Source organism: Lepeophtheirus salmonis, chromosome 9, assembly GCF_016086655.4.
Source record: "Lepeophtheirus salmonis chromosome 9, UVic_Lsal_1.4, whole genome shotgun sequence".
NCBI classification, from domain to species: Eukaryota; Metazoa; Arthropoda; class Copepoda; order Siphonostomatoida; family Caligidae; genus Lepeophtheirus; species Lepeophtheirus salmonis.
In genome coordinates this window covers 25,297,181-25,311,251 of record NC_052139.2, presented here as the reverse complement: position 1 = coordinate 25,311,251, position 14,071 = coordinate 25,297,181, and the positions used below count along the sequence as shown (strand labels likewise).

Below are 14,071 nucleotides of genomic sequence, written 5' to 3'. Positions count from 1 at the left end.
AAGTAATCCAATTAAAATCCAACTCTGAATTTTGAACATGTTTGAAAACATAGATTAAGACTTGTTCTACCAAAATTAAAACAAAATTGGTTTTGCTGCATGGAAGGGTTCCCATTTTGAAGGCCAAATTAAACTTTTACTTTTCATTAAAAGAAGATTATGATTGAGTATAAGTTAAAGTGTGTGTTCTTGTGCATCTTTTGAATTAATTTTTATTGTAAATCGAGCCACTTCGAGCGAAATTATGATCTTCTGAACAACACTGGTACGACTCATTAGGCCCATCTTTGAGTGGACTTAGAACGGCCGAGTGAGTCACAGAACCCTAATATTTCTACTCTCTCTTATTTCATATGGAAAAACCAGCTCCACAAAAATCATCAAAATCGGTGATGATTATGTCGTAAATTGCAAAAAAAGTGTATACACTTGACGTGAAATGGCACAAAAACTTCTTATATAAGATAAAAATAATTTCAGGGGAGGTAGGGAGTCATAGCTGAGCTCAACGCAAGTGAGATATGCAGTCTAATAGATTGCTAAGAATCCAACATATAACTCTAAAATCCATCCAGTAGGGGTTGAAAGCAATATGAACTTCGGTTGGCCAATCAAGTATGCAAAGGGGTTTGCACTAGAATGGGTTACTGGGTGATGAGCCAAGAAAGACTCCACTTCTCAAGAGTAGGGATATGAAGACTAGGCTGAAGTATGGTAATTACCACAAAGATGATGCCCTACGTTTCTGGTGCACTGTGCTATGGTCAGATGAGACAAAGTGGAGTTCTTTGGCTACAACATGCATCGCGACATTTGGCGACAGAAGGTGTAATCCTTCAACCCCACATACATTATTCCTAGTGTGAAACACAGTGGTGGAAGCATCATGATTTGGGATTGTTTTGCTGACAATGGAACGGGAGACTTTACAAAATTGATGGCACCATGACAAAGAAAGACTACATCGAGATTCTTAGATTTGTGAAATACATATGCATCAAAAAGTAAGGATGCTTAAACATGGAAGACATTGGTGGCTCCAGCATGACTGTGCCCCAAACCACAAAATGAGAGCCAAACTTGTCAACTAAAGACAGCAGAAAGCCACAGATACAGCATGAAAAAAAAAAAAAAGAAGAAGATTCTAGTTTATCTTGAGACATAACTTCAATCTTCTTTTCTTTCAATCATTAAAATTATTCTTTAATTCTCAATTTTTGATGTGATCTCATAAGAGGTAGAAACGTAAAAACTAATACAAATTTATATAAACGGTTTTATTACTCTTAACATCAGTTTTTTGAAAACTCCGATTCCGATGCAGAAGATAATTTGATAAATATATTTGATTTTTAAAATTGATAAAGGTGGTCTGGAAAACACAAGTGATATTATATTTTCATTATGTTAATAATTAAACGTTATGGATGTTATGTTTGAGAGTGCCGAAGTTTATTTATACCAAGATTTTTACCTGTGAGGAGTGTCAATGGAAAAATTATATTTGATTGGCAAATATAAGTTATTTATTACTATTACTTTTTAGTAGTGATGCCCAAATTATACAAATAAGATTTATTTACCTTTTGGGCTCTTATTTACATTTTCGACGTTAATTTGAATATTTCATACAATTTTTAGATACAAAAATATTTAGTCATTTAAGTAAAGGGAGCATTGAATGCAAGTATTGGAAGAAGAAGAGGAGAAGAGGAAGAGAAAAAAAAAGGGATGAATCCATTGGCGCCATGAATTATATAGGAAAAATACTGGAATATTCAAAAATATTATTATTAACTTTGTTTTCAAACCTTTTAATATTTGAGTTCTATAGAAACTAAATATACCAGTCATTTAGATTTTGGACTACAGCTATGCTTGCCCCATTGACCTTGAAAATTTATTGTTCGTGCCTCTAAAAAAAAGAAAAAAAACTGTGAGTATTTTTATTCTTTTGACTTTAGCTTCGCAATGGCTTGTCCTATAGCATTGATGTGGGTATCAAATCAAAGCCAATAAACTGTGCTTCAGTTTGTATAAATTATATTATTAACTTTTTATTTGCGCCCATGGGTAAATTTTACCTCAGATATTTAAAAATGTTTGTTTTTTATAATTTTGTCCCAATCCTTTTAGGTATATTCTCCTAAGTTATTATTATCTTGCCGTAGATGTTTACAAAAATAGAATATAAGATACATTTTTGTCTGGAACAATCTTTTCTATCTAACAAACAATACAATATAACATACTAGAAATACTGGTATACTTAGTTTCTAATGACCTTGGAGAATGTGGAAAAGTCAAATATTTAAAAGTTTAAAAAAAAAGTTTAAATTTGAACAGGCATCCCGTAGAATTTATTTCCAATATATTTACATTCATTTAAAGTGAAAGAAATTCTTTTCAAATTGACGATGCCTAAGATGGTGGACCCCTGTGTGCTCATTAAGGAGCTTCGTGTCACCAAGATATGAACTTATGTGCCTGAAAAAAAGTATTTTTTTATACAAGCTTTGCAACTTCAGGTCTAAAGCCAACCGGAAATGTGTCCTAAAACAGCATGAACAGTACGCCAGGCACAAAAAGAATCTAGGTTTAAACAACAAGAGATACAAAGCTATAAAAAAAGGTGCTCACGTCATTCTCTCTAACGATAACAGCGAGTGCGTCTTCAATACTGACCTAGTGAATGCCTTAGTTTATGTTAATATCTACCTTGTCAAGAACTACAACAGAGAGTTTAAAAGACTTCTTGGAAAAGTACTCTAAGAAGACGATGCCTAGCCGCACCACTTGATAATCCAACGGAACAAGAACCTGCTTGATTGAGAAATTATAATTATGTAAATATTGGGTTCTTACTTATTTCGCCAGTTTTATTTTCATTTTTGATTTTTTTATTAGCATTTTTGTGCATTACTTAGATATATATTCTTAGTATTTGAACGTGATTTCTGTCAGTTAACATAATTATCTTTAGGTGTGCTATATAGGCTTATCCATAAACATGGAGACTATAAGGAGGTTTATATTGGCAGTTTGGTAAACTAAGGCAGCAGTACATTAAAATTTTGGGTCTGCTGCATACAATAGCATCCAGTTCTATAAACATCTGGAATAACATCCGTTCAACTGTGCAACCTCATCGGTATGCTAAATAGACCAAATGAACAAAGTCTACTATATTAATGTCATATTTTATTAGTAGCATGGCTATACATTGGTCATTTTAAAACAAAATAGGGAAAATCCCCTCTTACCTTGAAGAGATTCATTAGTGCAGTATTTATATATTTTTTTGCAAGATGTCGTCCCCTGAACAAGTTGTACCTACCGTTCTTTTACCCCTCGATTTTCACTCCTCGAGCCAATAATCTCCCCCTGCAATTTACCACATATCACAATGTGTGGCAACCGCACCATCAATCCTTCAACAACCATACAAACGTAATTATTTATTTAAATAATACTGGGATATCCCAAAGTTAATAGAAATACAAGATTATACTAAAGCTTTTAACCAAGTAGCAAAACTTTTGAGCAAATAATATGCTTAGTATTTTTCATATTTTTTCGCTGGAGGTTGCTTTTCCTACAACGTCTTTTATTTATTTATACTGAAGGCTATTACAAGTGTTTATCCATATTCTTGTCTTTATAAATATTTTATGGAGAAGTTGGGTCTATTATTGTTTTTTTAAGAAAGAGATTAATTATGTCAGGTGTTAAGATTAATCTATCGGAGTCTGCCGATAATGGTTTAGTCTGATAGCTCTGCAACCTGTCCTGTAAGAAGCAGATGAGGTTTTTTTAATCACGCTAAGACTAATTTTGAATGCAACAAAAATTCTTTAATAGTTTCGTCAGTCTCTTCCAATAATTTATCCTGCAAGGCTATATTGCCGACTCTCGGAGACGTAGTTAAACATTCTTGTCTTCATGTTTTGTGGGAGTTTAATTCCTATAAGGAGGTCCCAATAAGATAAATACTATGGAGTTTTGAGGAAGGAGGTCTATCGGTAGCCTCTTTTCCACCAGCTAAGAAGAAAATACCTTCACATCACGTCAATGAATATTTCGATTCTATTGGAGCAAAGGAACCAGATCTCTTTTCGTAGGAGACCCTTTGTTTTAAAAGCAAATATGATAAAAATTTGATGAAAATAAACTTCGTTCGAGCAAGGAAAATGGTCTCCAGAAGAGATAAAATCACGTATCAATATGCCTGAAGGCATAACTTTTCCTCAAATTATAAGCAAATTTGCGTGTACCATATTTGAAAAATACAGTTGTATAACTACGAAGATGAAATGAGGAGAGCTGAAGGCATCTTTTGAGCATTGCTATTGCAGTATGAGTAGTTCCAATGTAGTTCAAAATATTATTTTTCAAAGGAAAATTGATGTTAAATGTGGTCTTATACCAGGATTTTGCGATACATGACGTTACCGTATAATGTTTTAATATAAATTTAAATTACAAAAAGATAGTCATGAATGAGATATCCAAGTTAAGGAAAACTAAAGGAATACACTATCAATAGCAAATCTCTTAAGAAATAAACTCAAATTACCGATTGTCAATATATTTTTATAATTAATTTATATTGTTATTGGGGACTGATTAGTTTAACATCTTGTATAGGTGGATTCTTTATGAGAAATCCTCTCCGATAGCTATACATGCGGGAAGTGAGGACCTTCCCATGAATGAATATGAAACCAAAAAGCATATTAGTTGAAAGGAAGGAACACAATTTCAAGCATAATCTATAAACTTTATTTCTTTTAATTTATTATAGAAAATATTCTTCATCTGAGGTAAACTCTGAAAAATTAATTAACTCTGAATTCAATTACAACATCTTCTCCAGCCTTCTCTTGAAGGTTCCATCAATATCTGTCAACTGTACTCCGGGATACATTTACAATCATTTCCATCTAAAAAAACGAGCATTTCCTTTGCCTATCATCATTGAACTGTTCCAACTTCCGATTTAACCTCATGAGTTTCCTTCAATTTCTCAACCTCCAGAGGGACCCCAACAAATTCTTCCAATAAAGATTTAAGGATGGAGCCTTGAAGTTTGAAGCCTCGTTAGAGGTATTATCTGAAAGTGGCAGCAAAGTCATACAATGCTTGTAGGGATCAGTTGACTAGCAGAGCTCCTCTCTAAAATTAGTAATATTATCTTGATATGGTCAAAAAGCTCCTCTGCTCCCTTGAAGGAATAGATGCAGAGTTGTTAAAGTAGACAATTCTCAATATCTTATCATCTCCCATAATTTATGATTAAAATAACAAAACTATATTTAATAGTTATTTATAAAATACTGCCTAGAATGCCTAGTAGAAAGTAGAATATAATGTTTATTCTGCTTTCTAAACTTGAGACTCAACTCTGGCTATTTTAAAAAACATATTAATAACCGATTATATTTTAGTTTATATGGAATAACTCTAGTTTTTATTACTTGAAGGCAATAATAATAAATTTCAACCTCTGGTGGACAAAAAAAGTAAAATCAGACATTTTTCACCCGTTTATTATTGCCGTCGTTTTTGCTACTTGGTTTATGCTTTAGGTAATAGGGCTTGCTAGAATTTTCAATTTGATGTACCATACCGACTGCTGACAAGACAGCCATATTTTGACGTCATAGAGTATAACCGCGGTACTCTAACAGTAACTGTCAAGGAAGGCGATTATATAGCTACTCTTTGACGTCACTATAAAAAGCGTGGTGGAAGTCAAACATCAGTCGAAAAAACGTTATGGTATAACCTTGTATTTCTATTCACCTTGGGATATGCCAGAAGAATGATGTATGCATTAGTGATGTATTGGATTTATCTTGACGTCATCAATTTTCCCCGCTATTTATTTATACTTTATTATTAATAGAACCCTGAATATAAAAAATATGTACTTAAATAGGTTAATTATATATAATTTTTAGTATATATATTATTTGAACATTGAAAATATAACTAAATAATCCCAAGTTGTTTGAAGCTGTGAAGGTCTAAACTGGGGCTTGTAAACGGAACATAAAATTGAGCGGCGCTCCATGGAACGTGCGTTCAATGAAAGCAAGGCTGAACGGAACTGATTTTTTTTTAGAACGTTGAATGCTAGAAAGGAGATTTTAGCCAAAAGTATTTACAAAAAATTCAAGATATCAAAGTGTATATTTTTCTTTGCATTTTGTCCTCCATCTCAACAAATAACGAAGCGATTTTAGTAAGTTGTACCCAGGGTTGAGGTTCAGTGGTTCTATCGGTCAGGTCTGGGTTCTTTCATTTAAACGGGTTCGGTCTCGGGTCGGCTTTATCGGTTTCGGTTCTAGTCTTCTGTCTCGTTTCTTTTCTATACAGGCTCAGTGTTCGATAACGGTAATTTAATTCAAGGGGCGTCGCCAGATAAATCGGGCCACAGAAAGGGTCAGAGTTACCTCATACGTAGTGCTCCATGCTTCCGAAGGGGCTCCGAAAACCAAAGTTGCTTAATATAATAGTTTGCAAAGTTGGGCCGTGAGGGGAGGCTCGGGAGTGGGGGCGCAGTAAGATGGAGAATTGAGGATTGCTTTCAATCTACACATACACAGTACACATGTTTTATATGGAGGGGGCCTCAGCTAGGGGGGCTCTGGCATAATAAAGTTTGGGAAACCCTGGCTTAGGAACTATTATAGTTATCATATTATAGTGGCCAAACAAGCTGTGTAACGTATCTGGATCCATAATCTAACCTTCTTGTATTTATATTGCTTCTTTTGCCTATAAACACTTTTCAGATCCCTAAGAAGCCCTTAACTATTTTGATCTCAGATATAACTCTATCACCCTGGGGACATAAACAATGTATATAATATTTTCTTTATGTGTATATTCTAAATAAGAACAAAAGCATCAAAACCGAAAACAATAAGCAATATATTTCGGTCTCAGGGAAACGTTATCGGTTCCAGTTCTAGTAGTTCAAGATCCGGAACTGCTTAAACCGATGGACCGATAAGGGCACAACCTTGATTGTAGCTCATTTGAGCACTAACATTCACCGAATTATTGTGTCAAAAAATCTTGAAACCTATTACTCAAATGAGGCCTTCCTGCCACTATAAAAATTGGAAGTATCGATTTTTTGTCGAACATTGTATATTGTATTACCCTATGATTGGAACGCAGAAAAGAACAGAAATAATGGCGGAACGCGGAGTGCCAATACACTCCTTAAATGCGGCGAAATACAGTCATAAATATCAAAATGAAATACTTAAATATGGTGTTATGTCTTGAATGCAGTGATAATTATCCAATGTGGGAAGAAGTCATCTGACTGATACTCCAAGTAAAGTGTCAAGTCCTTTCTAGCAAGTCTAATTGTCCTTGAACCTTTTTATCGAGTCCAATTTGAGTTCTCACATTTATTTTGAGCTTATTTTAGAATTTTCAAGTCCATAAATATTATATAGGATCAACGGTTTTCTTGAGTTCAGTATAACTTAGTTCTACAGGTGAGTCACGTGTCTTTACTAGTGAGATCAAAGCCCAAGATGCGTCGCAAATCTCGAATCATATTCATGGATAATCAAGATAGGGATCCTCGTAAGGATTCCCTATCTTGATTATCCATAGTTTATTCGACAACCATATACGAAAAAACACACAGAAACAAAAAAAAAATATATATATACTTAAACAAAAAATCACACGTCTGATTCCAACCTAGTGATAGTAGATTTTTAAACTAATACGTTGGATCCTCAAAGGTTCATGATGGGGGGTACAATGTTTTTTTTTAACGTCATCCGTCTTTTTTAATACAAATAAATTGAAGTTTTAATATATCTAATCAACTATGAGAATTGTATGAATTGCATCAATGTCAGTATTTTAAAACTTTAGATTAGTAATATGCGGGATTGGAACAGTTCACCCTTTCCGTTCTTTCGATCATCTGTTCATTTTCTGAAATGTGTCCGTTCATTCGTTCACTTTTTTTTAACCGTTAATTCCTTCATTTTTGAAGTGTACAAAACATGGCAGAATAAAATTTTCTGGGAACGATAAAAACTAATTTAATCACGACATGGCAACAAATCCAGTGAAGTCAGTGCTTGTCGATATATGTAATTACATTTATATTCATCGACAAATTATTGTTGTTAAGACTTATATCGAGGCCGATATAAGTCTTTCAAATCAAACAAAAGATTTAAGCTGTAATTCAAAGACTTATATCGAGGCCGATATAAGTCTTTTCTTTTTTAGATTTTTGTTCAAGATTATTTTTATGTCGACGCATCAAATATGTACTTCCCTTTTCTTTTTAATATAAGGCGCTGAGTTTTAGCAACGTACATTCGTCTAAATGTGTCTTCTCCAGTCAGAGAGACGTAACTATTCTTCTTAATTTAATATAGATAAAAAAAAAAGATATATATATATACATAGGGATTTTTTTTTGGCGGTAAAGTGTACTAGCTCGAATCTGATTCGTTTTTTTATAATCCGGTTTCAATTCCTCTCTTCTGATATCAAAAGAGGATCATTAAATATACCTTAATTCGTCAAGATGCATCATCTAAGAAAAACAGTAAAACATCTTTTCATCGTGCAGGCAAATCATCCCTTCAAATTTATCTGATTTTGAGACCTTCAATCAGTCTCAGTTCTGTTAAGTATAACATTAAAAAGATTTCAGAGACTGGAAATGTTGATGATGAACCCCAAGAAGTGGACGCCTAAGGTCCGCTCGGAACCCGAATAACGTCCGGTAAGTTAAATTAATAATATTCATAAACCCCAACAGATCAATGGCAGAAATGGCGTGTCAAGGACTTCAATGAATCGAATCATCCATAAGGGCCTAGGGATTGTTTCTCTCAAGTTTTGTTATGGTCAGAATCTCACGGAAGATGCGCAGATGAAACGGATTCAAAGAAGTAAAACGTAATTTATACTTTGCACGCGGAGACGAAATATTGCCTTTTTGGATTTGAAGAAGTGGGACTTGGATCGAATACTCAACCGTCAAAACGAACGAATCTTGGCCCATCATCAAAAAATGTATATTTACACCAAAGAACAATTTTGAAAAGGGCTAATAGTCGATTCATTTTGTTTTAGGTAGGGATTTCAGGTATAGGAGGTAAGCTTACTTTGGTTTTTATTCGGGAGTGCTCCGTTAGTAGATGGGCGACTACATTTCATATGTAATTCAGATGGAATGGGTGAAAATTCCCAAATCTACAGCATTTGAAACAATTCAATCCCGTCTAAGGGAGGTAGTCGATATTGAATGATTTATAGCACGTACTAATTCAACAATTAATGAAGGTTGAGTAATTGAAATTACTTCATATTCAGATATATTTGGCATAAATAATTAGTTACAAAAAACAAGTCAAGAAAATCACACTTTAACGTGACCAACATATTCCTTGACAATGGAAACACCCAAGATGGAAATGTCCAAGTAGTTGGGGATCTCCAGGACTACCATCTACGTGCTCAAGTCTGAAACGTTGAAGAGTAAAAAGGGATCTGTTGAAAATACCAAACTGAACTCGGAGGAGTTAAATAAAACAGCCCAGGCCAATCCCCTCAAGTCCATGAAGGCCTATGCTTGTTGTCTCTATATATTGATCATTAATGAATTTAATTAATAAAATATATATTTTTCTGCACAAAAACACACATTAATCTATCTTATATAGCATATGCACGATACCTATTTATTTTACTATTAATTTAAATTGATTTCATATACACAATCGTATACATATATCAATAAATTAAATTTATTTTATCGCCTAAATTTCCATAATGATCCTTTGGCGAAATGTTCGGTCAATATTCTGTAAAAATATTTTCATCCAATTGTCCCTGAATAATTTTTTGCACACTCTTTATAAATATTGAAATAATTCTAAGAATTCCTCAAGTCATGATTTTATATAATCTATGATTGTAGCCTATAGAACAAATTTGTTTTTAAAAAAATAAAGCATTATAGTATTATCCTAAAGACGGATTACTACATCTATTGTGGGTGTATATTGCACTTGTATAAGTGTATACATAGACATAAATGATAGTTTTGTAGATACATCACTTCTCCCGATATCATTTATCAGGGATTACATGTATTAATAGTATTACAATTTACTATTGGGGCTTGGAATTTGATTTTTTTCCGTAAAAAAATTAATTTAGAATTTTACGATAAACATTTAAAAAATGTAATTTTTTGGAAAAAAAATTCCAAAATTAAATTTTAAATTTTTTTGAAAAAAATTTCAAAAATTAAAATTTAATATTAAAATTCCCACTTATTAGCTAAATATTTCCAAATTTAAGTTTTCTAATTTCTAGTCCATGTGAATAATTTTTTTTTAAATCATCGATTCTCATACAAAAAATTGTATACTTGCCCTTTCGGAAACGGAGCATAAGAATAGAACAATGTATTACTTCAGTAATTTATACAAATAGTATATTATGAAATATCCATGAAGTATCAAGAAAGGCAGGGAATCGACAGCTGACAAAAAAAATACACGGTGTATTTCTTTGTTTATAAGGTAAGACCGCGAGGATAGATGTGGATATCCACCTTTAGGATTGATTTATTACAATCTGGAATAGATCAAAAACTTTTGACTAAATACTTTTAAAGCCAGTTTTTTCAGATTTATTTTTATTGAAGGGTAAAGTGTCAATATGTTTCAATGAAGTGCACAAAATAATTCAAATCTAAAGGAATAATGATTGTATAAGGATTAACAATTAAGCCCTGCGAATCCTGGAATGGTTAAAAATCCCTCTGAGTAAATTTCTTTCTTTTTTCCTATGTTGAGAGCCAACGCCATTAACTTTTCTGTAGAAACAGGATACCAGGCTTCATAGGTACATGTCTTACCAGTTTCTGTTTGAATTCCATGGTAATGACATTTATTAGAATAGCGGAGGGATGGAATATATTCAAAACTCCTAACAATTCTGCAATGTTGGATTGCAATAGCAAGTCCCAAAAAGCCAGAAGTCGTTGGATGTGGAACCATCGGCCATTTTGAATGAGATTGTAGCCAGTCCCAAATGGACCATAGACTTCCTGGATGTAAAAGATACAGAGGTTCTTCTGGTTTTATTCGTCGCTTTGCAAAAAAATTCTCAAAAAAAGGCTGATCTGGATGTGAGTACCACTCTGAAACACTAGCTGTATAATTAGTTGGGTCCCAAACGAGTACTGCAGAGGATGAATATAGGCTTTTAGGACCAAGAAACCCGAATTCGGGCTTAAATATAATTTTGCTATTTACAACACGAAGAGAAGTTTTCGAACCTACGTCTTTTTCGAATCCAGATGTAGGACCATCGTTAAAGCGTATTATTAAATCATGACTGTCAATAAAGGTTCCATGTCCAGAGTTAATCAAAGAACCAGAATTTGTCACTACAGCACAGCTGTTGTATGCTTTGTTACTAAGAAAAGGACTGGGCCTGAAGAATTGATCTAATTGCTTAGTTCTAAAAAAAGGATCACCTTTTTTAAACATATGAAACTTAACTTTTTTTTTCATATCACAGAGGAGCTCAGATGGGGACTGGCTGATATTTAGGGGTGGTTCTCTCCAACCCTTGAACTCTACTTGAAATTTATTTTCAAAATCTCCAGCAAGGATCTTCTTTCCATTATCCATAACAGTTTGACGCAGATTGGAGATGACTTTATTTTCAAAGGCCTTAATCCGCCTCATTTCCTCAGACTCTTCTTCACCAACCTTCGCTTCAAGTTTACTTTTCAGTTCATCGTCATTCATTTGAACAGTGGATCGTGAACTGTAAATGTCCGTATCATCCTCTGCTTTGGAGACTACTTGCCAAAAAGTACACCAGCTAATGAAGAGATAGCTTAAGACTAAGAAGAACATAAATCCAATATATCCAAGGAAATTCATGGTACCGTAAGTAACTGACTAAATTAACTCTTTACTCTGTATTATTTTGTGTATTTATAAGAGTCACATATGTTTGCTATGAAATATTAATTTTTTACCTCTGAATCTCTCTCTTATTCATTACCTATTTTTAGACTATTCAATTAACAGAAACTGTAATTAACTGTATTAGTAATTAATATTACTTTTTGTTGACATTTTGTAAATTGGTGTAGAAAGAAAATTTATTTAATCAGGGGCGTTCGCAGGATTATATATATTTTTTTGTGGTTTTAAATTTAACGTATTAAATTTTTTGGACTTTTTTTTCTAAGATTAAATGTTTGAAAAAAAATTTCAAAATTATTTTTCACAGAAAATGAATTTCAAAAATCCTGAGCTATTCACAAAAAAAATAATGTTTTTAAATGATTTAAAAAATCTAAAACTATACACAAAAAATTCAATTTTTTAAAGTACTCATATCAACGGATATGTTTATCATACTGTCGGAATATTGAGATAATTTATCCCAGCTTGCTTTCATGTAATTCCACACATAGTCTCAATTTCAGTTGGCAAGGCTTGTACTTAACCGGCTAATCTCTGTCTTCTTTTCATTATTCTTGCAACATGAATACTTATACCAATGGATTCTTAGTGCATAAGAATAAAGAATGTTATTAAAACAGATATTCCTTTAAAAGCTATACAAAATATTTCTTCCGTTTATGTTAAGAAAATGGACACAAACATCGTAGCAATTTCTTTAAACATTTTTTTCCCAATTAAAAGTATCAACTTCTTGCAATCTCTTCAAAACTCAAAAGAAGTAGCTATTATTTATTAATGCTTAGGATATGTAAGTCAATATATCAAATTGAAAATTCTAGTAATAATGATGTCAAAGGGCATGATTGGTTGCGTGCTTTATCAAAATTTGTCTACCCTGCCCAGGAAGGGGGTACGATACATCAAATTGAAAATTCTAGCATGCTCGATTACATGATGGTAAACTTGATTGTAATTATTAATTATAGTCATAAGTCATTAAGTAACCAGGCTTGTGAACGGAACGATGAATAGAAAGATATACCATGGGCCATGTATTCAATAAATGCAATGGAATTTTTTTTTTTTTTTTTTTTGAACGATGATAACTAAAAATGAGATTTTAGCGTTCTGTTCCAATAGTAGTTACAAAATTTCAAGAAATCAAATATATTTAATTTTTTAAGTATGATTTAAAGGCTTGATAAGGCAAAAACAAAATGTTGGAGTGACACAGGGGGTGATGAAGCATGCTCGGTTGGGGGACAGCACAGGTCCAACTTTCGACATAGCATCAGATACCATAGAAAATTGGAAAAATTCTCATCGAGTCATTGCTACGTGGTCCTAGGCTTGTGTCCCGGGGCAGAGTCTTGTTGGAATATTTAATTTATTTCTGTGTAGTTGGACTTTCCCGAGGGGAAGACCCCTCATTCAGGACGTCCTGGTACTCCTTGCCCCCCCCAAAAAAAAAAAAAAAAAATGATCTCATCTTCAGGATCTGGGTGGAATTCCGGAATCAAGGAGACTGTCATCAAGACCATCTCCCGTTTCTGAGTTCGAGTGGAGGCAATTATTGACGGCAAAGGCGATTATATTGAATAATAATATTACTTTTTTATTCAGCTTAAATTTGTCACTGGTTTTTATTAAAATTGGATTTTTAGTTTAAGAGAAATTCCATTTAAGAAAGATTGTGTTGTTCGTTAAATAGAGGTAGTATTTGTGATTGGTTTTGATTAAAATTGGATTATTAGTTTAAGAGAAATCCCATATAAGAAAACTGTGTTGGTCGTTAAATAGAAGTCGTACTAGGAAAACTGCATCAGGAAAAACTGCCCGTGGAATATTGCCCTGGAGAAAATTGCCCTGGAGGAAAATTTCCATTTAAGACAAATTGCCCGTATTTTGTTCAAACTTCATGATTACGACTAACATTAATAATGAATTCGCTTAATATTATTTAAGACAAATATCTAAACATATTTGTTTGTTCCATTCCTCCATTTTTTTAAATTCAATCCAATCTTCTAAGAAATGGATCGAGAGGATTGTTAAAGAGAAAGAGGGGA

At 33.1% G+C, this 14,071-nt stretch overlaps 1 protein-coding gene across 1 annotated transcript; it reads right to left on the bottom strand.

Annotated features, from left to right (window-relative positions):
• Nucleotides 1-10,632: 10,632 nt before the first annotated feature.
• Nucleotides 10,633-11,969, bottom strand: LOC121124334 (beta-galactoside alpha-2,6-sialyltransferase 2-like). Its single transcript, XM_040719485.2, has one exon. The coding sequence runs from the start codon at nucleotides 11,967-11,969 to the stop codon at nucleotides 10,791-10,793; it is 1,179 nt and encodes a 392-aa protein (XP_040575419.1). The 3' UTR covers nucleotides 10,633-10,790.
• Between the last annotated feature and the right edge of the window lie 2,102 nt (nucleotides 11,970-14,071).

What these genes read in the sequence shown, in the direction of transcription:
- LOC121124334 (XM_040719485.2), bottom strand. Translation starts at nt 11,969, where the DNA reads ATGAATTTCCTTGGATATATTGGATTTATGTTCTTCTTAGTCTTAAGC.